General features: G+C 42.3%; 1 protein-coding gene across 2 annotated transcripts in view; it reads left to right on the forward strand.

Moving 5' to 3' along the window:
* Positions 1-25,095, forward strand: part of PDE7B (phosphodiesterase 7B) — a 302,170-nt gene that overhangs the window by 27,057 nt on the left and 250,018 nt on the right. Inside the window, exon 1 of one of the 2 annotated variants that reach the window (XM_054981705.1) lies at positions 20,961-21,188. The exons of the other annotated variant lie outside the window; for it this stretch is intronic. Within the exon in view, the coding sequence (XP_054837680.1) occupies positions 21,168-21,188 (21 nt within the window). The 5' untranslated portion in view covers positions 20,961-21,167. Of the gene's footprint in view, positions 1-20,960; positions 21,189-25,095 lie in introns of those variants that run through there. 2 annotated transcript variants of the gene reach the window in all.

The raw sequence follows: 25,095 nt of genomic DNA on the forward strand, positions 1-25,095 counted from the left end.
AGTAGCCTCTTTAAGGAGGTACCAGCAGCAGCTAAGCTATCAGGCAAATAAGAACAAGTGTAGGAGGTCGGGACAGCTGGTGGGCATGTGCACATTATGGCATGGCCCATAAAAGGGACGAAATGGCAGGTTTTGGGAGGAGGCCCTTTTCTGGTTGTAGAGAAGAGAGACATGGGAGGAGCAAGGTGAGTTTTGTTTAGCTTCTTGCCTCTCTGCATCTGAGGCCTTTGCTGGCCCAGGGGTCTTGGCTGAAACTAAGGAAGTGGACAAGGAGGACCAAGAAGTTGCAGCCCCCCACAAGTTGAAAGTGAGCTATTTGATGTTATTATAATATATAATATTATAATACACCACACCAATTTTATTATATATAATAATATTATAGTAATATTATTATATATAATAATAATAATATTTTATTATATTAAATAATGGTGTAGTGGTTAAGAGCACGGGACTCTAATCTGGAGAGTCGGGTTTGATTCCCCTCTCCTCCACTTGAAGCCAGCTGGGTGACCATGGGCTAGTCACAGTTCTCTGGAGCTCTCTCAGCCCCAACCACCTCACAGGGTGTTTTGTTGTGGGGATAATTATGACATACTTTGTAAACTGCTCTGAGTGGACATTAAGTTGTCCTGAAGGGTGGTATATAAATTGAATATTATTATAATGTTATTATAACATCTATTATTATAATTATAATATTTGGCACCTATATAGTGTTTTCAGTGTTCAAAGCATTTTGTATGCATCACCTTATAATCTTTTCAACAGCCCTTTATATATTATATTAAAATACTATAATGCAATTTATTAATGATTACTTAACTTTAGAAATTAATCGCATGGGTTGTATTCAGACATGAACTTAAAAATCAGTTCGATTTTTGCAAGTGTCTCATTTTGTGAATGATTACATCCCTGCAGCCCAATTCTCTGTATGTTTGGTTAGAAATAATTTTCATGGATTTCAGTGAGAATTATCCCTCTGGGTTTTCAAATAGTATTATCAGCATTCATATTGTATGCACATACAGTTGTTTGTAATCCATGCACCAGCCAGTACTGAAAAATTCTGGATCCAGATTCCAGACTAGAATACATGTATTGATGTATGTACTTTGAATGAACATGTGTACAATTGTAATTGTCTAGAATAGTTACACATGTGCAATGCTATGTTCAGTGAATGTGAGGAAAAGATTGTTTACACAGAATTGCACCTTATGTATTCCTATTAACATTTTCATGTTTGTAGACATTGTCCTTATTAGAGATGGGCATGAACAGTAATACGAACAAAAAAAAAGCCACAAACAGCCCAATCTGCTGTTTGCGAACAAGGTGTTCATGAGGCCCCATACTAAATGAACATGTGGTCGCTGCAAGCCTCGTTCGTTACTGTTCATTGCTGTTCGTCAAGCCAGACAATCTGACACCTGCAATCAATTCCCTTGGCAACTTAGGCAGGGATTGTCTGAACTCTGTCTGAACTCCTGCTGTTGCCCTGGAAACGCCACTCTAAACCCAATTTAGCTTGATAGGCAGGTCTTCCTTCCAAGTGTGGACTGGAGCTCCAAATGTGTTACAAGAGGAAAAGACTAGGGGGGAGGGGGGCTCCCAGCTCTGGCTTTCAGGGAGAGACTGCTGCTGTTAGAGAGACATGGTGAGTGCATTGGAGCTTGATGCCCATGTCTAGTCCTTATCCTCAACCCAGATATTTTTATTCCATCTATCAGCTGCCATTACTATTGCTGCTCAGAATTTGTCCAACAACCGTGAAAGAAATGACTAAAAATCTAGCATTCATTCACGCTGAGTGGTGATGATATACAAGTCCTGGTAGCACCACTGTTCTGAAAGAGTCTTCCTTTTCATTCATAGCTAGGCTGAATTGTTTCCATAAGCACAGCTTAAGTGATTCCATTTGAGATCAAGTATATAGATGCACAGAAAATGTTTCTGGTGGAGAGAAATGTTATCTTGAGGGGGAGGGGGTTGTGCTAGCCTAACATACATTTAACAAGCTTGATGCTCACTGAAGTGCATACCACTCAGACTGATGTTAATCACTAGTGGCAGTCACTCATTGCAATAATCAAGAGTGTTAGAGGTTACATAAATGAATGTCACCCTGAGGAAAGGATATAAGGCAGGCCACTGCCATCTAAGAAAGAATGATTGACAGAAATAGGGAAACTAGGAAACAACTATGAGATTTTTAAAGCAAAAGGAAAGGAGTGTGAGAGAGGTTCATTACTGAGCTCTTTCACACATAACAAATCAGAAAATATATGGCATCTCGGTTTCCTAGTCTTCAAATGGGAAAAATAATATCAAATTAGGATAATCTTAATTATCTTAATATGGCAGTTTGGTATAGCGGTTAAGAGCACGGGACTCTAATCTGGAGAGCTGGGTTTGATTCCTCACTCCTCCACTTGAAGCCAGCTGCGTGACCTTGGGTCAGTCACAGCTCTCTGGAGCTCTCTCAGCCCCACCTACCTCACAGGGTGTTTATTGTGGGGATAATAATAACATACTTTGTAAAACACTCTGAGTGGGCATTAAGTTGTCCTGAAGGGTGGTATATAAATCAAATGTTGTTGTTATCTTAAGCTTGCTGGGTAACCCTGGGCCTATTGCACATAACAATCTACCCCACAGACTTTTTATGAGGAAAGGAGAGCGATTAAGCCACTTGGGCTTCCCATTGGGGAGAAAAGTGTGGTATAAATGAAGTAAACAAATAAATATAATATGGAGCCATTCATCATATATTCTAATAATCTAGTGTAGCCCCATCCACAGATACTTAAAAATGTGGATTGGGTAAGACAGTGGCAGTGAGGCAGGGAAGAACTACCTTTCTTTGGGAGAAAGTGTACTTGAGAAGCACATTGTTAGTATGTTTACAAGTGTGCTGTCTGAATAAATATCAATGCAATAGAAAGCACATAGGCAGGGCCTGCATCTCAGTGTGTCACTTCAGTACTCTGAGGGTTTGAGTGATTGAGTGATTGATTGAGCTAGCAAAGGCAGGCAAAATCCCATAAACCTCAATAATATGCATACACAATTACACTAGATTCTGGTTTTTGTTATTGTACATGATAAGCAATCCAATTGTTTTTTGATCTCTGTATCCACAGAAGGCCACAGGTAGGATTTATACAGTACGGTTAGTAGATACGGACTGGTGTGGTAGACTTGGCTTCTAATCACTGGGAACAAGTCTATCCTACATGACAATAGATATATCTTTTGTTGTTAATGACTAAAGATATCTCTCATTGGGTCTTGAGTATCAGGAAATGGCTTGGATCTTATACTTACCAGTGGTTTGGAGATGGTAAACTTTCTTCTCAGCTGGAAGATGGGCACCCAAGGATGTCTGCATGTAAAGAAAGCAGATTACCTCTGCTTTAGTTGACTGAAACACCTTGGGTGTGTTGGATCTCTCTCTGAGCATCTGATGTGCCTCCTCCTATTATGTATGTCTATCTATCCATAAATGAAGCAAATACCACAAAATGCCATGCTCTCTTTGCCCAAAGGAACCAACCTTGGTAAGCACTAGTCCCTGGTTTCTTACTGCTTGGAGATGTGGGACATGCATTAAAATATATATTTTGCCTCCAGGTCTGATAGCTCTTCCTCTCATCCCAGTGCACCTCAAGGCCCATGCAGAAGATCATAGTGTTGCCATCAAGTCTCCATTTTTGTTGGCCTTCCTCTTTCTCTTCTGTCTTGAAGCCAAGACTGGGTTCTTTGCTAGACACACATGGACAGAGTTACTGGGCATTCCCACAACAAAATGCAGAGTGGGCAGTCTGATCTCATCATTCTTACTGAGCAATAGGAGCATTCCAGAGACAGAAGCTGAGGCACACTTTGTATTGGTTAATCAGATAGTTAATTGGAACCTCTCAAGCTATTAATCAAGGTACATTTAGTCACAAACAGTCCTGCTGCTATGCACATATTGATGTTTTCTATAACGAGATTCTTTGTTCAGACTGAAACAACTTGGACTGGTTTGAATTTCCTGCTGAAAACCTAACTCTGTGAGGTACCTCCAACTGCCTCCGATATGCTTCTTCTGTGCCCAGAATACTTCCCCTTCCATTCCTTATTTGGAAATATTTCCAAGACCCTGGAACCTTTACCGAATCAGAGGATGTACTAATTAGGTTATCTTGTCCCCTCCTTGCTTTTCAAACCAAGAGGGAAATATTCTTTTGTTTTTAACTCTCATCTCTGCCTCAGTATATAAAACCAAAATATGCCATCAAATTATTCTCTGCTGGGCCGTGCCTCTGCTTTTTCTTCGCCATGTACCCTGCAGTGCCATTTTCAACAGTCTCCATACCTGCTGCACTTTTAACATCTGCACGAAGCTTTTTGCTGCTCAAGACCAGCACTACCTCATGAGCAGTAAAGAATATAAAAGGAGCCCTGCTGGATCAGGACAGTGGTCCATCTGTCCAGCATCCTGGAGGGCCAAAAAGCAGGGAATAGAGGTTGCCTCTTAGCAGTGGTTTAATGCCTCTGGACAGCATTTATGACTAGCAGCCATTGATGGACCTAATCTCCTTGAATATGTCTAATTCCCTTGTAAAACTATGCTAGTGGCCATCACGACATCCATTGGCAGTGAATTCTGCAATTTAATTTACTGGTTGAATGGGAAGTACTTCCTTCTGTTGCCCATCTGCTTCACTGGGTACCTTGAGCTCTAGTATAATGAAAAAGGCGGGGAAAATTCTCTCCATTCATTGTCTCCAGACTCTGTAATTTTATAAACCTCTATGATGTCCTCTCTTAGTAGTCTTTTTTTTAAAACTGAGAAATTTCAGATTGTTTAGCCTTTCCTCATAGAAAAAGTGTTCCAACTAGATAATCATATTGGTTGCCCTCTTCTGTACTTTTTTTAGCTCTGTGACATCTTTTTGTCAGTGACCAGAACTGCAAAACTACAATATTTCAAATATAGACGCAGAAGAGATATATACAAGGGCATTACAATATTGACTGTTCTGTTTTCAAGGTGTGTATAACGGAAAAAACAAGCTGAAAATACACCCAGAAATTGCTGGTTTGGCTTGCTAAAGCAGCTTCTACACAGCTGAACCAAATCCAGGAATTGAAATTGTAATGAGTCCATCCCACCAAAAAGTTTGCATGTTTTGTTTATTATCTTCCAGCAGCAGGCAGGCACTGGGCTCGCCTTACAGGGAAGAAGCTTATTTTCCGGAACAACATGCATCAATCAGATCCCAAGAGGAGACAGACTTTACATTATTAATTAACTCTGTTGGCAAGAAGGGGGAATGAGACTAATGTGCATGAGTGCATCTCCCCACTCCATCCCGTCACTACCTGAGAAATGGCATTGTCTCGTTGCCAATTAGGTCCTTGCAAAGGAAGACCCCCCCCTCCCCTTCTATCAGCTTTGAAAACATTTGGAAGGGAGACTTCAATCACAGGCTGCAATTCGAAAGGCACTTCCCTGGGAGTACGCACTATTGAAAAACATGGGATTCTCATCTGAGTAGACCTGTTTAGGATTGCTTCTATGATCTTTCAGTCTTTTTCTGAGTCTAAGGGCAAACACATACCTACTCTGCTCTTTCAAAAACAATCCTGCCTGCCCTCACAGCAAAAGGAAAACTTATAATAAATAATAATAACTGCACTTATATACTGCTCTTCTGTAGAGATTAGTGTCCCACCCAGAGCGGTGAACAAGTTAGTGTTATTATTATCATCCCCACAATACAGCTAGGGAGCTTGGACTGGGAGGAGTGGCTTACCCAAGGCCACCCACTGAGCTCATGGTAGTAGCAGGATTCAAGCCAGTAGAGTGCTGATTTGTAGCTGAACCACTTAACCACTGTGCTGCAGCAGCTCTCTCTGTTTCTGTGTGTGTGTGGGGGGGGAATTCAGATAGTCATTCTGCCTGCCTGCACTTGGGTGATGGAAAAGATTGGCAGTGAGAACACCCCGTTTTGCAGCAGAAAGCTGAGCATCGAAAGGAAGGATGTGAATTTGCCCCTCATAATTGGAACAATACTACAAAGCATGAGGAAACATAGCAGCAACAGGCAACATGTTACGCTCAGGGCTAGGAGTGCCCATCCCGGGCACAGGGACACTGTGGTGGTTGACCAGCTGGTCTGGCTGTCCCACAGAAAGCAGGTAAACATTAGCCCTAAGCCAAACCGAAATCCGGAGCCAGGGGTCAGTCCAACAGAGGAGCTAGCAAACAAGAGTCCACAAGCTGAGCTTGTCAAGAGCCGAGAAGTCAGTCCAATAGAGAGGCAGGCAAGCAAGAGTCCAAGACAAAACCAAGGTCCAACGCTGAGCCTGTAAGCACAGGCTCCTGCACCTTTCCCAAACAGCCTCCCTCACCCAGGGCCATTGCCTTGTGGCCGGCTTGGGAGGCTCAGGTCTCCAGGGTGCCAGTTCCTACTCCTCTCTGCATGAGTCCTTGCCCCCGACAGCTTCTCCAGAGGGCCCTGGCCGATGCTCCATTGATGGCTCCTCTGGCGCTGTGGCCGGCTCTGCTGCTGGTTCTGCTGGCTCTTCCAGCCCTTCATCTTCTGAGGACGACTCACTGGCAGGTAAAGAGCCAGGCTGCAGCTGGCCCTGAGGCCAGCCTATGACACAACAGCAGAATGCAATACAAAGGTAATAAATTACTGACCCTATAGAAAAAGAAAAAAAGTGAATATGAGACAGGATTCTTTTTAATATTGCTGCACTGCATTGGTTGGAGCACTCTCCTACTTGAGAGAGCCTTGCTGCTGCTGCCCTGCCCCCTGACACTCACCTTCTATGGGTCGATTTGTGCGTGTGTGTTGTTGTGCTTGAGGAAAAGCTCAGTGGATCAATGGTTTGGACTATGAGAGGGACTAATGGTTGGTGTGGTTTTTGGTTAAGTGTGAAAACAGCTGCCCCAGAGCCTCAGTTCCCCACCCACCTTGAAAAGAACAGCATATGCTTGCACATGGGCAGCCAACGTGCATGCAGCGGGCCAAAACGCATGAAAACGAAAAAAATTAAATGGATCAGATGCAAGCTGGCACCAGCCCATCCAGAACAAACTAGTAATGGAACAGAATTATTCCGGAACCCCTGGAACCAAAACGGAAATGAAAATTTTCTTTATGCACACTCCTATTTTCAATTCTTTTCATGCTAGAGATGACTAGAAAGTTTACCCTTTTCACCACTACTGAACGGTGGCAACATTATCAGTATGCTGTCTATTACAACTCCAAGATCTCCTTCTTTCTTAGTCACTGCCAGTTCAGACCCTCTTAGGTTTTTAAAAAAATCTTAATAGGATTTTTTTTGCTTGAGTGCATATAGCATTGCATTTACTTACATTGAACTTCATTTGTTTCCATTTACCCGATATGAAGAGATCCTTCACAATCTGTTTTGGGCTTTACAAACATGAATAATTTATTGTCATCCTCAAACTTGCGCACTTTATTGCTTATCCCAATTCCAGATCGTCTATGAAAAAATTCAACAGCACCAATTCCACTACCTATCCCTGTGGGATCTTACTGCTTACTTCCCCCCATTGTGAGGAGAATTTTTTAAAAAACAAAAATCTGATTATTTGAAATTAAGACAGAAATACAGAGTGAATGGGAAAAAAGTCTATGCACAGTCGTAAAGAAAAGTGGCATGGCTTTGATTTTGCAGTTTTAAAAATTTTGCAATAATCAGTTTTTGTAAGGAAAACATTGAGACCTCTAAGCATAAATGTACCCATCCAGACTAAATATTTCTGTTTTTAGCAATCTTATACTTCTTAAAAGTATAGTGGAGATGACTAGAGTATAAAATTACAGGTTACCTGACTGTTTTTAGTAGAGATCTTTATACCCATATGCCTGCATGATCACAACTTCACCAAAGGTTTCTGAAGAGACAACAGGTAGCTCTCTGAATTCTATGAACTTCCAGAGAAGCCAAGACAGCAGGGGCTCTCTGACTAGTTAGCAAACAGCCATTCTGTCAGAAGCTATTGTGGCAATGTTAACTAATGGGAATTGCATTCTTCTATTCTGTAAGATATTCTTAGCTGAAAATTACTAAAAAAGTATAATAGCTGAACTAGTAACCTGGTGATCTTGAGCTGTGACAACTGCAGTTGTTGCTTCTGCAAATGAAGATGGATGGAAAACTCATGCCAGCAAACTGCCTGCTGTAGTGAAGATGTTTCTATGAAGTTTTGAATCACGCTATTCCTCAGGATGGTTCCATAATTTCCTTCAGTTACCTATTGCTGCAGATTCTGAATAGCTTGCGAAATATCACTTCATTCTCTTGCTCGCTCGTTCGCTCTCTCTCTCTTTCTCTGAGTATTGCTGACTTGCCACTGTCACATTAGATTGACTGTTAAATCCCTGCTGATCTTTAGAGTATGTCTGAGTTAATCTCTGAGCATCATAAAGTTCATCTTTTCCTCCCTGTCAGCCATCAGCTTTCCTCTTAATCTGGGCCATGTTTAGTCCGATAATGAAACTTACTGGTTGGACAGTCTTTCCTCAAGATTATATATCAGGAAATACTCAAATATTTTCAGTCAATTTATACAGACAAGTGGGGAACCCCAAAGGACTTGCAAGGGGCATCTCATTTTCTCCTCCCCTCTGTCCTCTTTTCCTTCCCTGCCTCCCATAACCTCTCCCCCTTTTCCTGCTTCCTTCTTTTCTTCCCACCCACCTTTGTCTGCCCCTCTGTCTTCACCTTTCCCCCTCCCCACTGAAAGCCTCTCCCCTGTGGCCCAATTGCTGACCTGGGCCCAGTTTAGGGTTGCCAGTTACTTTTAACCTCCCGGCAGGGAACTGGCTCCTCGTACTTACCCCTTGTGGTGGGGTGTGTGTGCGTGCAAAGTGCATGCTTCTACAAGCACAATGATGTCACTTCCGGGAAGTGATGTGATCACGTGGCTCCTAGGAGCCACGGAGTGCCAGAGCGCTCCTGTGCTCCGCAGTGGCCCAAAACGGGCCCGATCTGTGCCAAAATGGGCCCCAAATGAGCCCAATTTGGGCAGAAATGGGCCCGTTTTGGGCTGCTGCGGAGTGCAGGAGCACTCCTGCGCTCCGCAGTGGCCCTGATCTGGGCCAAAATGGGCCCAATCCAGGTAGCTGCTGCACATGGGAGCGTGCAGTGCCGCAGGGGAGTGCATACAGAAGGTGCGCGCCCCCACTGGCCAGGTAAGTGGGGGTGGTGTGAGGGGCAGGGGTGGGGGGATCTGCCGCCTCCACTGGGGGTCTGGCATCCCTAGCCCAGTTGCATGGTGGGGAAACTGCAAGGACTTGCAGGAGGGGTAACTTTATTTTTTCTTGTATCCCCTTTCCCACATTATTTCTTCTTTCCCTCCTCATGGCACCTTCCATATGCCCTCTCTCCTTCAAACCCACTGAACAGCATACCTTTTATCTGCCCCCATCCTCATCTATATTTATTAATTTACTTAATTTATATACTGCCTTTTTCCACAATGGGAAACCAAAGCAGCTTACATCATATTCCTTGCATCCATATTATCTTCACAACACCCTGTAAGGTAAATTAGGCTGTATGTGTGACTGGAACAAAGTCACCCAGTGAGCTTCTACAGCACAGTGGTGATTTGAACCTGGGTCTCCCACATCCTACTCTAAGGGTGAAGCTACAAGTGACGAATGACACTTGAACGGCAAGTGTATTTCTCCCTGTTCACTTGCCCTCCACTCAATCCACTTGCCGTTCAAGTGTCATTCGTCACTTGTAGCTTGGCCCTGAAACTCCAACCATTACACTACACTGGCGTTTGTGGGGAAGGGCATTGCTGCTTAACAGTCTTGAGGTATCAAGTTTCCTAATGGTTGTTTCTCGGCCTGGCGTCTATGAGCTCTCCTTCAAGGGCCAAAACAACCCCCCCTGCCTTTTCCTGACAGAAACCAAGCCTAGAATAATGCCTAAACTATTATTGTTGCCTAGCAACAGCCACTGAGGGCATCTCTTTAAAGCTGTAGACACTCCTTTTATCAGTTTGGGTTTTTAAAACTCCCCCTTTTTTAAACTTCAGATTTTTCTACAAACTTGGGGCATTTTTCAAATGTGTCAGAAGATCTGTCTTGTCCATTCATGGCTCCAATCTCTGGATTTAAGTATCAACAAATCAGGGACACTTGGCTACTAATATATAAGACTTTGGTCCTTTCAAAACATTAATTTTTTTGTGTTTGCTTTTTTCATCTTTAAAGCTACAATTTCCTTGTATACTGCATAATTACATTTTTCTTTTGGTTTTGAAGTGAAGCAGTTTTGGCTCTTTGCAATACAGTTATTCTAGAAAATGCAGATGGCGCATCATCACCTCACTTTTATCTCAGAAGTATGATGAGAGGCCAAACTGAAACCAGCCTACAACCAGAATAAAATTGTGCAAAAAAGCATTTGTTTAAATTCAGACACCTAATTAACATCTAGTGGAGGACAGTCCATCACTGAGTCTCAGACACAAAATAGGATGCTGGTACATGAATATTAATATACTGTGAAAGTAGGGTTGCCAGTCTCTAGGTGGGGTCTAGAGCTGTCCTAGAATTACAACTCATCTCCAGACAGCAGAGATTAGTTCCCCTGGAGAAATGGCTTCCTTAGCCCCCTCCCCAAACCCTATCCTCAGGGCCGGTGCCTCCATTGAGCCAAGCCCAGCGACCGCCTCCAGCACTGAGGCACCGAGGCCGGGGGCAGCAGCACGCACCGCGAAGCTGGCAGCAGCAGCACGCAGGCGGCTGACCGGGAGGGATGAGAAGCTGCCCACACAATGCCCTGGCCACCTGCCATGCTTGGCCCACAGCTACTGCAGCCTCCCAGCTCTCCCACATTGCTGCCACCACCAACACCCCCCCCCCAGCTGGGAGCAGCAGCTGTGGGCCAGGGGGGCATCCGGGGTGGTGCATGGAGCAATGGAACAGGAGGGCTGGGAGGATGCACGCGCACTTCCTCAGCCACCTGCTGTGCCTGGCTGGGCTAGCAGCCTCCCAGCCCTCCCACCCAGCTGGCTGCCACCCCACAATCCGGGTGCACATGTGCGGGGCCAGGAGCAGTCCTGAAGCTGCCCCCCCCCCCTGGCACCAGACCTGCTTATCTTTCCCAGGCTCCATCCTCAAATCTCCAAGAATTTCTCAACCCAGAGATGGCAACTCTATGTCAAATGACCTATAAGGATCCAGAGTATATGGAAGCTACTGTGGTGAATATGAGGACCTAAAGTGGTAGTTCTAGCAGAAACTCTGTAGTTAAAGTGATCATTAAAAATGAGATTGCTCAGTTGTTCAGATTAAAATTCTCATCCTCACCATCTCTTTATAAAGTAGTCTGATTCAGATGCAAGAGAGCTCCTATACTCTTGGGAGTCACTTAGAAAAGGGAACTCCATCTGCTGTGGCTTCTCCTGGAGAAAACTGCAATTTAGTGGGGAATCGGCACTTGGTGAAATGTTCAGTTCTTTGTAATGTTTAAAGGTACAAAAAATAGGAAATACCATCTCTCAAATTAAGCAGCCTGAAGCCTTTTAATCTTTACACTTATCTAATAACAGGCAGATACAGACAGCAATGGAGGACATATGTTTCTCTGGAAGTATTTCTTCCTGCACTTCTGTTTGGTAAGATTGCATGAGGTATCTTCCACTTTTGCACAGAAATGCAGCGACATGGTAAGGGAAATTGTGGAAGTCAGCATCTGCTTTTGAAATTGCCGTAGGACCTCCAGCTTCCCTTAATCCGGACAGGTCTTTTTTCAAAGTAAGGAAGCCAGTCCTCAGACTTGTTGAACATTACTATAAACTCCACATTTGTGCATAGAGTTTGCTTAGGGAGGCACTTCAAGAATCTTTAGTCCACTTTTGTCAGCATCAGTTGTTCCACAGCTTCCTGGCTCTTGTCCAAAAATATAAATTAAATTATCTGTTAAACTGAAATGAAATTTTGGCCCTGCTCTGATGGTTACCTGATATATTTCCAGAAAAAAATAACCTGGCATTTATATAATTATTTGAATGTCTTTTATTTGTCATTGACAAATTGTCAACCATGACTGATTCTAACCTTTGGTTGCAATCCTGTGTACAGCCACATAAGCACAAGTCACAGGATTGAAGCCACTATCAATCATGCATTAGCCATTCATTGATTAAAATCCTGATCCTAGTAAAGAACTGTATGTCTGTCATCTTGGAATGGCCCTGTATTACCTTTCGCAGTCATGTAATAATAAACGTCTGAGCTAATAGGTGAGTTGAAATGGTGTTCCATTACATGGGCGTGACTGTACATGTTGGTTCTTGCTTCAGTGACCTTTCAGCTTTCACTTCAATATGTATGGTATGAAATTAAGACCATCAGTTGGATTATGTTATCATGAGGCCAAAAATCCCCCACTGGCAATGTAGTCTACAATTTTTAAGACTGCTTATAGAAAGACCCATTTCATATCTGAAAGCTGTAGGTAGTGGGGGATGATCAGCATCAGCTGGATAGGGAAAATACCACTCAGGTAGTTACATTAGCCCCTGAAACCAATCTATTTTAAGCAGACAAGTAATTATTTGTAACCTTGTATACAAGTGCCTGAATCATTTGTGAGGTAATATGCTGCATGTCCTGTTCGTTGGCTTGGGGCGGGGGCACCTCTTTGCCCTCTGTAGAAAATAGGATGCTAGACCAGATGATCTTTGGGTTGAACTGGTGGGGAGTTTTAAAAATGCTTTTATGCCCTTGAAAGGGTTTCTCCTGAATAAAATTCCCTGTTCCAATTCTTCTTTGATTTTAATATTAAAACACTTAGTTTTATGTACATATTCTACTATTCTTTCACTATTAACTGCTTCAAAAAGCAGTTAAAAGCTGGTGTGGTGTAGTAGTTAGAGTGCTGGACTAAGATCAGGGAGAACCCAGTTCAAGTCCTTACTTTGCTATGGAAGTTTGCTGGGTAACCTTGGGCCAGTCACACACACTCAGCATAACCTATCTCAAAGGGCTGTTGTGAGGACAAAGAAAAATGGAGGAGAGAACAATGTAAGCCTCTTTAGATCACCATTGGGGAGAAAAGTGGAGTACAAATGAAGTAAATACATGAATTAAATAAAATAAGATAGAAAAGGTATCTTAATGTTGAAGAGATCAGATATTGACCATTTCCACACATGTTGAATAATGTACTTTCAATGCACTTTCGCAATCCTTTTGAAGTGGATTTTTTGTTCCACACATGGAAAATCAGTTTCAAATGTTCACTAAAGAGTATTGAAAGTGGATTATCCAACATGTGTGGAAGCAGCCATTATGTATTGTCTAATAACTGTGAGTGGAATTTTTGAGCTTGCCTGTGTCTCAGATATGCAGTCCAGCTGATTATACAAACGTTTGCCACCTCTGTAAAGTGTCCCGCATTCTAATGGTTATCTCCTTTCTTTGCCCAACTGTATTCTCTACCTGTTAACACAACCTTCTCTGGCCTATTTATGCCATCTGATTGCATTTTGCATTACATTGTGGGATTAATTTTAATCTAGTTCCATCTGACTTTCTGTGGTTCTCCTTCATATTGAGCAAGGCAAGGAGAAACTGTATACACTTGAATGTTTTTTTTTTTAAATGACCCTTATCGTTCTCTCAGCATGTTAGGTTTGTTCAATGTTTTCCTTTTTTGTCATTATCCAGTACATATTCTTCCTCGGCCCCAACAACATTCTGGCGATAGGGGTATCACTGCTTTCATCAAACCTTGCTTTAATTCTTTAGAAAACTTTTTTTACCAGACAGATATGTAGTTTACTGTATCATTAGAAAAACAAAAGATTAACACCCCCCATTTCTCCAAGAAGTGAGAAATTTCAGGGACAGTGTTTACTTGAACTAGCTCCCTAAAGCTTATTGGTAGTTTTTGTAGTATTTACTTTATTTACAAATATACAACTATTGTACAAATGGAGGAAAAGAGTCACTCTCACAGATCTGGAGAGCCACGGCTCACATCAGATTCCCACAGAGAAAAATCTAGCTTTGCCAAGGTGCTGCAGCCAACTCACAGCTACACCTGTCTGCTTTTTTCTATTTCTTTCTCTCTTTCAAACCTCAAAATGGCTTCATGTACCAGGTAGACCCCCTTCTCTTCAACTTAGGGTTCCCTTCCTCCAAGCTTTAATGAGTTCTTCAATAGATGGCTTGGGAAACCCTCTCCTAAACATCTCAGACCTACTGAGAAGATGTTAACCTAAGAGCCAAGCTACAAGTGACTTTTTTCATGTGAAGAACACTTGATAATTTTTGCAAGTTTTTCTGGGAACTGAAGTCCTAGTGTCCTTCCCCTCTCTGTTAGAATCGCTCGGCTCGGCTTCACCAACATGTCGGCTTTCTCCAGAACAGCTCCCCAGGAGCAAGACGCCCAGGGATAAAGTTGCAGCTGCCTGCCCTCAAAGATTGTTGAGAGCAGGCTTGTGACTGGAGGAATGTTTTGCAAAAGCTGCTGCCGCTGCCGACTTTCTCTGGCTCTTCAGGCAGCAAGTCTAACAGTGAGGGGAAGGACACTGGGACTTCAGTTCCCAGAAAAACTTGCGAAAATGATCAAGTGTTCTTCACGTGAAAAAAGTCACTTGTAGCTTGGGATTAGGGTTGCCAGGTCCTCTTAACTCTCCCGGAGGGAAGGGGGAGTACCTGGCACTTACCTTCTTTTTGTGCTGCCAGTGCTTTGCACCAGGCCAATTTGGGCCCCAAATGGGCACAATTTGGCTCATTTGGGGTCCAAATCAGCCCACTGTGAAGCACAGGATTGTTCCCAGGAGGCATGTTCCCCAGCCTCTCTCCCCACTGGCCAGATGAGTGAGGGGTGGACGGTAGGACCGGGGGATCCCTTTTCCCCACCGGGAGAAATAGGACCCCTAAAAGAAATGGTCTGCTAGCAGCTGAGGAATGTTTACACAAATAGTATTACCTTAAAATGTTCACTGCACAGTTTGACTACTACAGTGGTAGGGGTTATGGTGAGTTTCTCAGCAGAGTTGCTGAGAACATGGAATGATATGGAATCTAAGCTATCTTAAACAACAATTGTAACCTGTTTGAAATCATACATTTGTCTAAGGAGCACTTTTCACAAAGCATTGCAGAGATTCAGTGTATGTCTTCTACCACAGTCAGCTAAATTTATTCAGTATAGGCTTTAATGAAAAAAGAGCCAATTTGATGTAGTGGTTAAGAGCATGGAACTCTAATCTTGAGAAACGGGTTTGATTCCCCACTCCTCCACTTGAAGTCAGCTGGGTGACCTTAGGACAGTCACAGCTTCTAGGAGCTCTCTTGGTCCCACCCACCTCACAGGGTGTTTGTTGTGGGGATAATAATAACATACTTTGTAAACCGCTCTTAGTGGGCGTTAAGTTGTCCTGAAGAGCAGTATATAAATTGAATGTTATTATTATTATTATAGTTACAAGAGGAAGAAAGTGTATTTTTAATTAGTCTTGTACATTGAATATTAGTTTGAAACTAGAGACGGGCACAAACTGGGAAAATTCCAAACTGTGCTGTTCGTGGTTCATTACATTTCACTTGGTTTGTGAACCTGTTTGTTCGGTTCGTGAAAATGTCACTTCTGGGTCAGCAGGAGGTCTGCAGAGAGCCCATTCTCTCTCCCCCCCCCCCGGTTGCCCAGGAAACTAATTGATCAGCGCTAGGCTGTCTGCAATGATGAACCTAAATACGAACCTGGCTGAAATTTGTCACAGTTTGTGAGAAATGAGCTTCCATGAACCACTGGTTTGCAAACCATGAACTGGCCCGGTTCATGCCCGTGTCTATTTGAAACATGAAGTTATATCTTCATTAATAACTGATAAATAGAAAGGAGCAGGAATAGTCTTAGGATCCATAAACTATGAGTAGGAGTATGTCCTGAAAATCTACTTGAAATTAGTTCTATGAACAATGTTGCTGCTGCATCTAATTCCACTGGATCCAACTTAACGCTGTTCTTAAAATTGTAGATTTTATTGAAAAGAATTAGTAAACCAGTATTCCAGTACATGACATACTAAGCTGTATCCTGCTGTCAAGTATATAGTTCAAAATATAAGCATCATTCAATCTTAATAATTCAATAAACAAAATGGTTCTGGAAACTTTTACTTAAAAGATTTCACCAGCTGAGTTTTACTGTTCTCTTGGGAGATCATGTGACATAAACTTTTACTGAACTTGTGGAACATTTTGTAAAGGACTTTTTTTTTATTCGTTTAAGTTCTCTTGGGGTCTAGTATTTCAAGGATTTTTCCCTCCCCCTGTGCCCCTCCCCCAGCATAATCGCAATACTTCACAGGACTTTGGTAATGTTTACCTTTACTTATGAAAAAGGAATCAAAGATTCTTTTCTGTTTCCACATACAACAATTAGTCTACATACAACAACATTGCAGCTCAAGTATTTCACAGTATTGATGTGCAGGATTTGCATCTTTATGTCACTCTGAATCCCTGGTATTTTTAACAGTATCAAGATTATAAGCAATTTGATTAAATTTTGCCATGCCATTATCAGGAATTTGCTTCTCTGTTACAATAATTGTTCTAAAATTAAATTGGGGTTGAAAATAAAATGCTTAGTATGATAGCGCCCTTGAATGGATCTACAGAGTGGCAGCATTTGGAATACTGTGGATATTATACAGCTCACCAAAGTATGAAAAAGAACAGCTCTAATGTTCAAGTAAGTTGAATACTTTCCCTGTGAGGAAAGGCTAATGAACAGTTTGAGTATTTTTAGTTATTTGTTATTTAATTAAAAATGACAGTAACAATAGCAATAACAATAGTTTTTGAGTACTTTTAGTTCTAAAAGAAGATGGCTAAGGGAAGATTGTCTGCACACTGTGCTATCCAGTCATAGTGTGCGGAAAATAAAGAGTGAACACCATCCCTCTCTTACAGTTTTAGGACTCAGGATCATCCAAGGAGATCGATGGGCAGGGTTCAAGACAAAATTTATGGAATTCACTGCCATAGGACATCGTGATGGCCATTGGTTTAAATGGCTTTAAAAGAGGACAAGATCATAAAGACGGGACTATCAATGGCTGTTAGTAGCAGTTTTACTCTAAATATTAGCAGCTGGAGTGCAACTTTCCTGCCCCTGTAAAGTCACAGTCTGCTTATGGCAAACTTGTAGGGTTGTCAAGGCAGGAGACATTCAGAAATAGTATGCCGTTGCCTGCTTCTGTGTAGCAACCCTGTGCTTCCTTGGTGGTCTCCCAGGACCAATACTGACCAGGACCAACCCTGCTTAGCTTCCAAGATCTGGTGAAACTGGGCTACTTAGACCATCCAGGTCACTGCAGCATTAAGGGAGGGCTTTTCCCTGACTGTGGTCTTCCTAGAGGAATCTGGCTGGCTACAGTGGAAAGCAGGATGATGGACTAGGTCAGATCCAGCAGGATTCCTCTTATGTTCTAATTAGTGGCAATGCCCTCAAAGAAGTGTGAATCTGCACAAAATAAGTAAAAACAAAGGAAAACACAATATAAACCCAGAAGAAAGATAGGGATTCCTGATACATGACCAGGCACTGGCAAGAAAGTCAATAGTCAACTAACCCAACCAATGTTGCTAGTTTTAGGTGGGTAGTGATGTTGGTTTGTAGTAGAAAAGTAAGATTTGGGTAAGGTACCCCTGGACTCAAATGCTGCTAGTTGAGCATGAAGTAAATTCAAATATTGGGGCAATCTCAGCTCAGGCGATGACAGCAATGGGGGAAAATCAGCTGTTGTTGACTGTCAGCAATATCAGTTAATGATTTTGAGTGCTCATTGGAATGTGCAAGAATAAGCCTTTTTATTGCTCTTGTTAAAGATGAAATTTGCAATGGTGTGATAAAAGTAAGAATTGCACTCATGCCATTTCACACTTGCCATGGACTGACGTAAGCCCGGTACACACAACGCCTCAGTGCACTGACTGCATGCACGGAGAAGAAGAATGCATGAGTGTGCTGGTTCTGTCCCCCTGCCTCCATGTGAACACCAATTTGTTAGGACAGTGCCTGTACACAGAGGCAGTGTACATGCATAGATTCCATCCTTGTGATCGGCAACATTCATAAAGTGGCAACCCTGATTAAGGGCAGGGACATTGCTGTGTGGAGGTGTCATGCTCCAGAGCTAATTATCATATGGAGGCGGGGCTAAGGCCAGTGCACTTGTGCCCAATTCCCCTGTGTACATATTCAGTCAATGCATGAAGGGTTTGTGTGTTCAGGGCAAAGGTAATAGTACAATAAAGGAAAATTTGGTGGGGCTAATTGCTATAAATGCTGATTTATAATAACATTTTTACAAAATTTTATTTAAAGATATGCAGGAATATATCAATTATGAAAACTCACAATTGCCTAGAATAAAGTTTGTTACCTTGCTTCTTGATGCAGAATCCAAGAATGGAAAAACCATCCAAATATTAGCAGAAAATAATATTTAATTTTATTGCTCTAGGTTGAAATCCTAAAAACACTTTAGTGAGAGTAAATCCTATTGAATAAAAAATGGTGCTACTCTCAGGAAAGTCTTCTTAGGATTTCAACCTGTAAAAGGGAGCTTCCTTCTGAGGACACCTGTTTAAGATTGCTCCTATAGTCTTAACCCATAGTAGAGGAAACAGTTAGCCATGTCCTCAGGGGGGAAAAAAAAACAAATCACCACTCCGCATTATAAACTCTATCACTCATAAATTGGGTGTGATTTTTCTTAAGTTTCAAGCTTTTTGCCAAAGCTCTACCACTTGGGCAGTAAGAGCAATGATGCTTTATGAAATTTCCTGATGCACTTTCCTCTATAACGCTCCAGGTAGCAGCTATGAGTGCAGTCTGCTCTTTTGTGGCAGTGCCCAGGTATTTGTGTATGGTAACTCATATTTAAAAGCAAAACCATGTAGCTGTGCACTGCTGGTTGCATATTCCTAATAAATTCTGGACGATCAGCTATGGAGAGCAGGGGATACGTGGCACTAGATTTAAAGAGCTCTGTTTCAGATGCAGAGATCAAGCGTACTGTTTCAGCACTTTAAATCCCCATATTCCAGATCTGCAGAGAGCTTCATATTGAGCTCACCTCCACTTAATCTATGTGGCTAATACAGAGTAATGCATGATCCACGTAGGCTGTGCAGTGTCACTGCTGCCTTATTGCAGTATGCATACAGTGAGTCCCAGGGGAAAGTAAAAGGACATCTCTTCAATGAGACTGACCTGCTCACCCAGGGTCATCCAGGGAGTTTCATTTTGACAGCATGGTGCAATGGTTAGGGTGTTGGACTAGAATATGAGAGTCGCTGTTTTGAATTCTCACTCTGCTATGGAAGCTTGCTGTTACCCTTGGGCCAGTCGCTTTTGCTTGGTGTAACCTAACTCACAGGATTGTTAGTATGAGGATAAAAATATAGGAAGGATGAATGATGTTGCATGCTTCTTTCGGTTCCTGTTTTGGGGGGGAGCATAAATTTATCATCATCATCATCAATAATAATAATAAATTTCTAGCAAAATTCATGGCAGAGTGAGAATTTGAACTCAGATCTTCCAGATACACTGGCTCACAACAAAAAGAAATTTTAAAAGTTTGCACCATCTGTTAATATTTGTTTCTTTTCATTACATTATTTGGCACCTGGCAGTCTAATTTAGACATCAAGGTGAGGGGGAGGGAGGAGAGGGGAAGGAAAGCTGTGAATTGACGGATCTGGAAGTTTTTCTCCTTCTCTTACGGAGCACGCTGGAGCTGGTGTTGATGTTGGTGCTGGATCTGCTGCCATCCCTGCTCAGCTTGATTAGGCAGCAGGCTGGCAGTCGGAGAATTTCTCTCTCCGCTCCCTTCCTTGGCACTTCTCCCAACTCAAGGCTACATTTTCCATGGTGTTCTGATACATGGCATCACACGCGTGGAAAGACGCATCTGAGGTGGGGGGGGGGGGAGGCTGGGAAGGAGGGAGAGAGGGAGTCTGTGGCAGCAACATCCTCTTGCCTGGCTTGGTGGCAGCTTTGGCAATGACACAGGCCCCAGCCCAGATCCTGTAAAGGGTGGCAAGAGAGGAGGGAGAAAAGAGAGTAGTAAAACAAATACAAAAATTAACAGGGGCTATGAAGAAAATAAAAAAAAAACTGAAAATTTTTGTCCAGCCCGAATGGATTTAGAGGAACACACCCCAAAGTGTGGAGTGGACTGTTTTTGGACACGGCCTAGGAAATATAACTGGTACAAATATAGCCAGAAAGAAAGCAGGACCCAGTTTAGATTGCGAAACTTCCCCTGGATTTAGTCTTCCGTACACCAAGAGAGAATATAGGTTCGCCCCAGCAAGCCCCTGCAGCGTTCTGTCTTGCGCCTTTTATTAACACACGTCTTTATTGAAGCATCCCTATATATTGACCTTTTTCTTTTATATCTTGATGGCAGATGTTGGATCTGTCCAGCAGTCTCTGGCGTAAAAAAAAATTCCCATATGAAATCCTGATCCGCTTAAAAAAAACAAAAAGACCCAGCTCTGACTTCTTTCTAGAGTAGGGTGGTAGCTCTGCCGAAATCACGGCCACATTCTTCCCGTAGTAGTCCTTTAAAATTAATAGCACATGCAGAGGAAAAACTAAACCCCTTTGACGTCACTCGTGAAACGAGGAAACATAAACAGAAAAGGCTCCCCTCCAGCGAGCTCGCAGGACCGCAGCTGATTGGCCGCCTTTGCCGAGCCTGTGGCCGTTGACAGCGCCTCCCAGCCAAGCAAGGCCTTCTACTCGCTGCTGAACACTCGGCCGCTCAGAGACTGCAGCAAGCGCAGCCGAGCTCTATCCCGCCGCTTGCCTCCTGGCAGAAAAGTGCAGGTTTCTGGGCGAGTCTCTTTCTGCCTCCTGTTTCTTCGTGGGCATCCCCCTCCCCTCGCACAGCACATGTGCGTGCGCACCTTTCTCTCTCTCCCTGTGCGTCTCCCTTAATTATTTTGCCTAATCCTGGATGCAGTTGCTGGATCCTGCAGTACAAGTCTTCATGAACAAGCTGCACCGTTTACAGATTTCACGCCATTCAAAGGTCACAGATTTGCCACTATGGTTAAATGTCTTGTTTAATGGTTGAGGTATGTACAACAAATCCAGTGAGGGGGTGTGACGATGTTTACGGGTGGTGGGGAGGACTATTTGCCAAACTTAATGAAGAAGGCAGTATTTGTGTTCCAAAGATTGCACTACTGATTGTTACTACAGAAACAGATTTTTTTTAAAAAAAGCCCTACCCTTTAAATTTTTGTTATTGTTATCTATGCCACTTGAACCATGAACCTTGTGTGGATTTTAACTGGACTGAGAGCAAAAGATAAATGAAGGGTTCTGGTACAGTGACACTTAATGACCATTAGGAGATTGAAAGGGTCTTTCCCTTTCTGCAGCTGTTTTCAGTCCAGTATTTCAGTGGCTTGAGTAGAATCCCAGTAAATGAAAAGGTTCTTGAACTAGATACAAGGAAAAGGCTGGGGGGGGGGGGTCGTGAATGGAGATGTATAGCAAAATAATTTCTGTTACACATGTGTACTAGCATTATGATGCTTTCAACTGCTTTGGAGTGCAAAGCACAAAGTTGTGAATGATCTTTAACTTTGTTGAAAGAAAATAGGCTGTGCTGATTCTTCATGTCTTTCGGACTAGCTTTGCCACAAAGAAAAGACTAGAGAAGCTTCGTTCAGAGAGTCTCTCTAAGTCCTGTTTGGTGTCATGTACGCTCAGCTGGTCATCAAGCAGCCCTAACTTGAATGACGGTTGCAGCATTTAGGTGATCTGCTTGTGGTGCAGGAAACTGGAGCAATGGCTCAAAACAGAACTCACATTGTTTTCAGGAGCATAGTTGCAACATGCGTCTGGAGAAACTGGTCACTCGGAGAGGTGCATGTTTAGAATCCTTCCAAAATAGCCAATATTGGCACTAATTAAATGATGGCAGAGAGGTATATTGTTTAATAAGTGGTTTGATCACAGTGCAAGCTCTACTAAGCTGGGTATTTTTGGAGAGGTTACTTCACATTTGTTAGATTCATGATCATAATTTATGAACAGGTGACAAATTCAGAAACATTGGAGGCATCGCTCTGACTATGCTTTTTGAAGGGTTAAGTGGAGAGAAACAATGGACTCTACTTGATTCATAAGTACTGTTATCAGTTTATGAATAGCAAAAATATTAGCTCTGAAATGCAGACTATCTGCTATGTGCTGTGAATGGACAATTGCTATTCTGCAGTGCCTGGTGGGGGGGAAACAAGGACTTTGTGTATTACAAATGCTTAACTGCAGCTCCTCCATTTCCTTCACTGTATCTTTGTGGATGGCTGTAAGAGACGGCTGTAATTAATAAATCACTTTATGACATATCTCATCTACTGTGCTGAAGCATCCCTCTTTCTTTTTTGACTATTTGTCCATAGTCAATTTTTATTAGCTGAACACTTAGCTATGGATATCTCGTCCCTCTTGCCAGTATCTTCTCATTTCCTTCTTCAACTGCACAAGGCTGTTTATGTTGTGAAAGCTAGTTAGATCCAAAAACTCAAAACTCTGTTTCGCAAGGAGAACAATTTTACTACTATGTGTAAAATGTGCATTATTCTATTTAAATGATCTCTTTGTAGAGAGATAAGAATATAGAGAAACCAGAGTATTCTGTATGGAACAAAAACCTTCAAACTTTCTGCACTTCCTGGTAATCTCTAAATTCAGAGGGCAGCAGTTTGCTATAGTTTAATAAACAAGATAGTATAGTGCTACTTATTCTCTGATTAGACATCCTTGCGCTGACTAGTGACAGCCAGTGGTATGGGATGGAGACCTTTCGTATTCATTTTAATGACATGATGATAGCACATCATAGAGTCAGTGGAAGAGAGAGAATGCAACACAAAGATGCTGTTTTCAGGACAGCAGCAGACTAATATTTGTGATAACATTTTAGGCCTGCCCTGATTTTTACCATTCATTTCAATAAGACTAAAGTGCAACAACCCTTGACTGGATTGGTATCATTGAGCATCTCTGAGATAATCCTATGACAGTTTGAGTAGCACCCTCCTCTTTCCAAATACTTGTTTTACACAAACATTTTGATTATCTTCTTGGTATCTTTAAAATGATACTATACTATATATGCTTACAACCAGGGCTTTTTTTCTGGGAAAAGAGGTGGTGGAACTCAGTGGGTTGCCCTCAGAGAAAATGGTCACATGGCTGGTGGCCCCGCCCCCTGATCTCCAGACAGAGGGGAATTGAGATTGCCCTCCACACCACTCAGCGGCGCGTAGGGCAATCTAAACTCCCCTCTGTCTGGAGATCAGGGGGCGGGGCCACCAGCCATGTGACCATTTTCAAGAGGTTCCAGAACTTCGTTCCCCCACATTCCCCCTGAAAAAAAGCCCTGCTTACAACCATGACCAAACTTTACTGAATACATACTAAATAACAGGAACCAGAACAAAAATAACTTACACTGGTAGACATTGAAAGCTGTATTCAGACATGTTGTCCTATAAAGAAGATTGTAAATCCGTTTATGTAGTCTTCTTGAGCCTGCTGTGATCAAAGTTTTCTTATGTCAAGTAGTACATGACTGAGTAATCCCTATCACTAAACATCAGCCCAAATAAAAATTGGCTGTTAAACCTTCAAGTATGGTCACACCTAAGATCTGGCCTGTTCCAGAAAGGGGAGCTCCGAAAGACCTACAATAACAAAAGTTTAGCATTAGAAATGTTAAGAAAAGCAAGGCCTCTAAATGTCAAATTCTATGAAACGATTGCCTGGATAATGTGCTTCTAAGGAGTTACAGTTTTAATGTTTCTAACAACGTCATGCATTTCTCATCCAAATGTTCACTATGAAAAATAAGTATACTGTGCCATATGAGTAACCCCTTTTTCTTATCCTATTTAATATATTTCTCCCTCTACAACGTGACTCTTAAGAACATGTTTAATTCTGCCTCTGTGAAACTGGCCAATCATCATAATGGTTAGAACCTATGGTAAAGTATTTGTTTACACACACACAGTTTCCCCAAGCTAGGTCAGACCATAAGTCACTAGCAAAGCAATCCTAAGCAGAGTTACACCCTTCTAAGTTTAAGTCAGTAGGCTTAGAAGGATTGCACTATAGGTGATTTTGATCACACTCCAAAGAACCCTTTCCTAGGAGTGGGACTTACTTCTGAGTCAATTTGCTTAGGATTGCTCCCTTCTCAAGTGTGTATGGAACCTTTCTAAAGCTGCCGCTTTTGTGTTTCCAAAACAGTTATGTCAGCACAATGCCCTGCATCCTCCCACAACCATATGGGAAATACTGGGTCACAAGGACATAAAAATAACCATTGTGTCCTGGTAATCCAGTCATATACACATCGTCCCTTCCTATCTATTCCCATCTTCATCTATGCTAAAAGTGAAGCCAGTAAAATGAACTTGTGTGATTTAATTATTTCTCTTCATAAAGATCACATTCTTGGCCTTTAATATATGCTAAAAATAATAACTAAATCCCATATCTACAGATACAAGGCAGTGGAAATGGAGGATGTCTCAGTCATTCATGAGTCCTCTGGTATAACTTTCTGTATCGTGTGTGTATGGCGGGGGGGGGGGAGCCTGAAGACGTTTCACATAGCTGTTTCTAAATGCACTGTGCCGTGTTATACATACATATACAATGTATGCATTTTAATGTGGTTTTATTGTGATGACATGATATATGATGTTGTCTGCTCTGAGCCCACCTGTGGGGAAAGTGAACTATAAATTTAATAATAAGTAAATAAAATAATAAAAGTATTTGCATTTGTGCGCGCGTGCATACATGCACATGTGATGCATGAGAAAATACGGTAGCAGGAAAAAGGAGTGTGTGGGTATACTTTTCCTAGCATCCCTAAAACTGGCTATGATCTCCCTGACCTTATCAGTTTCACTGTTGGGCAGATGGGGAATGATAAAACGAGGACAGTCAGCATCT

The sequence above is a fragment of the Eublepharis macularius genome, chromosome 1 (genome assembly GCF_028583425.1).
Source record: "Eublepharis macularius isolate TG4126 chromosome 1, MPM_Emac_v1.0, whole genome shotgun sequence".
In the NCBI taxonomy this organism is placed as follows: Eukaryota; Metazoa; Chordata; class Lepidosauria; order Squamata; family Eublepharidae; genus Eublepharis; species Eublepharis macularius.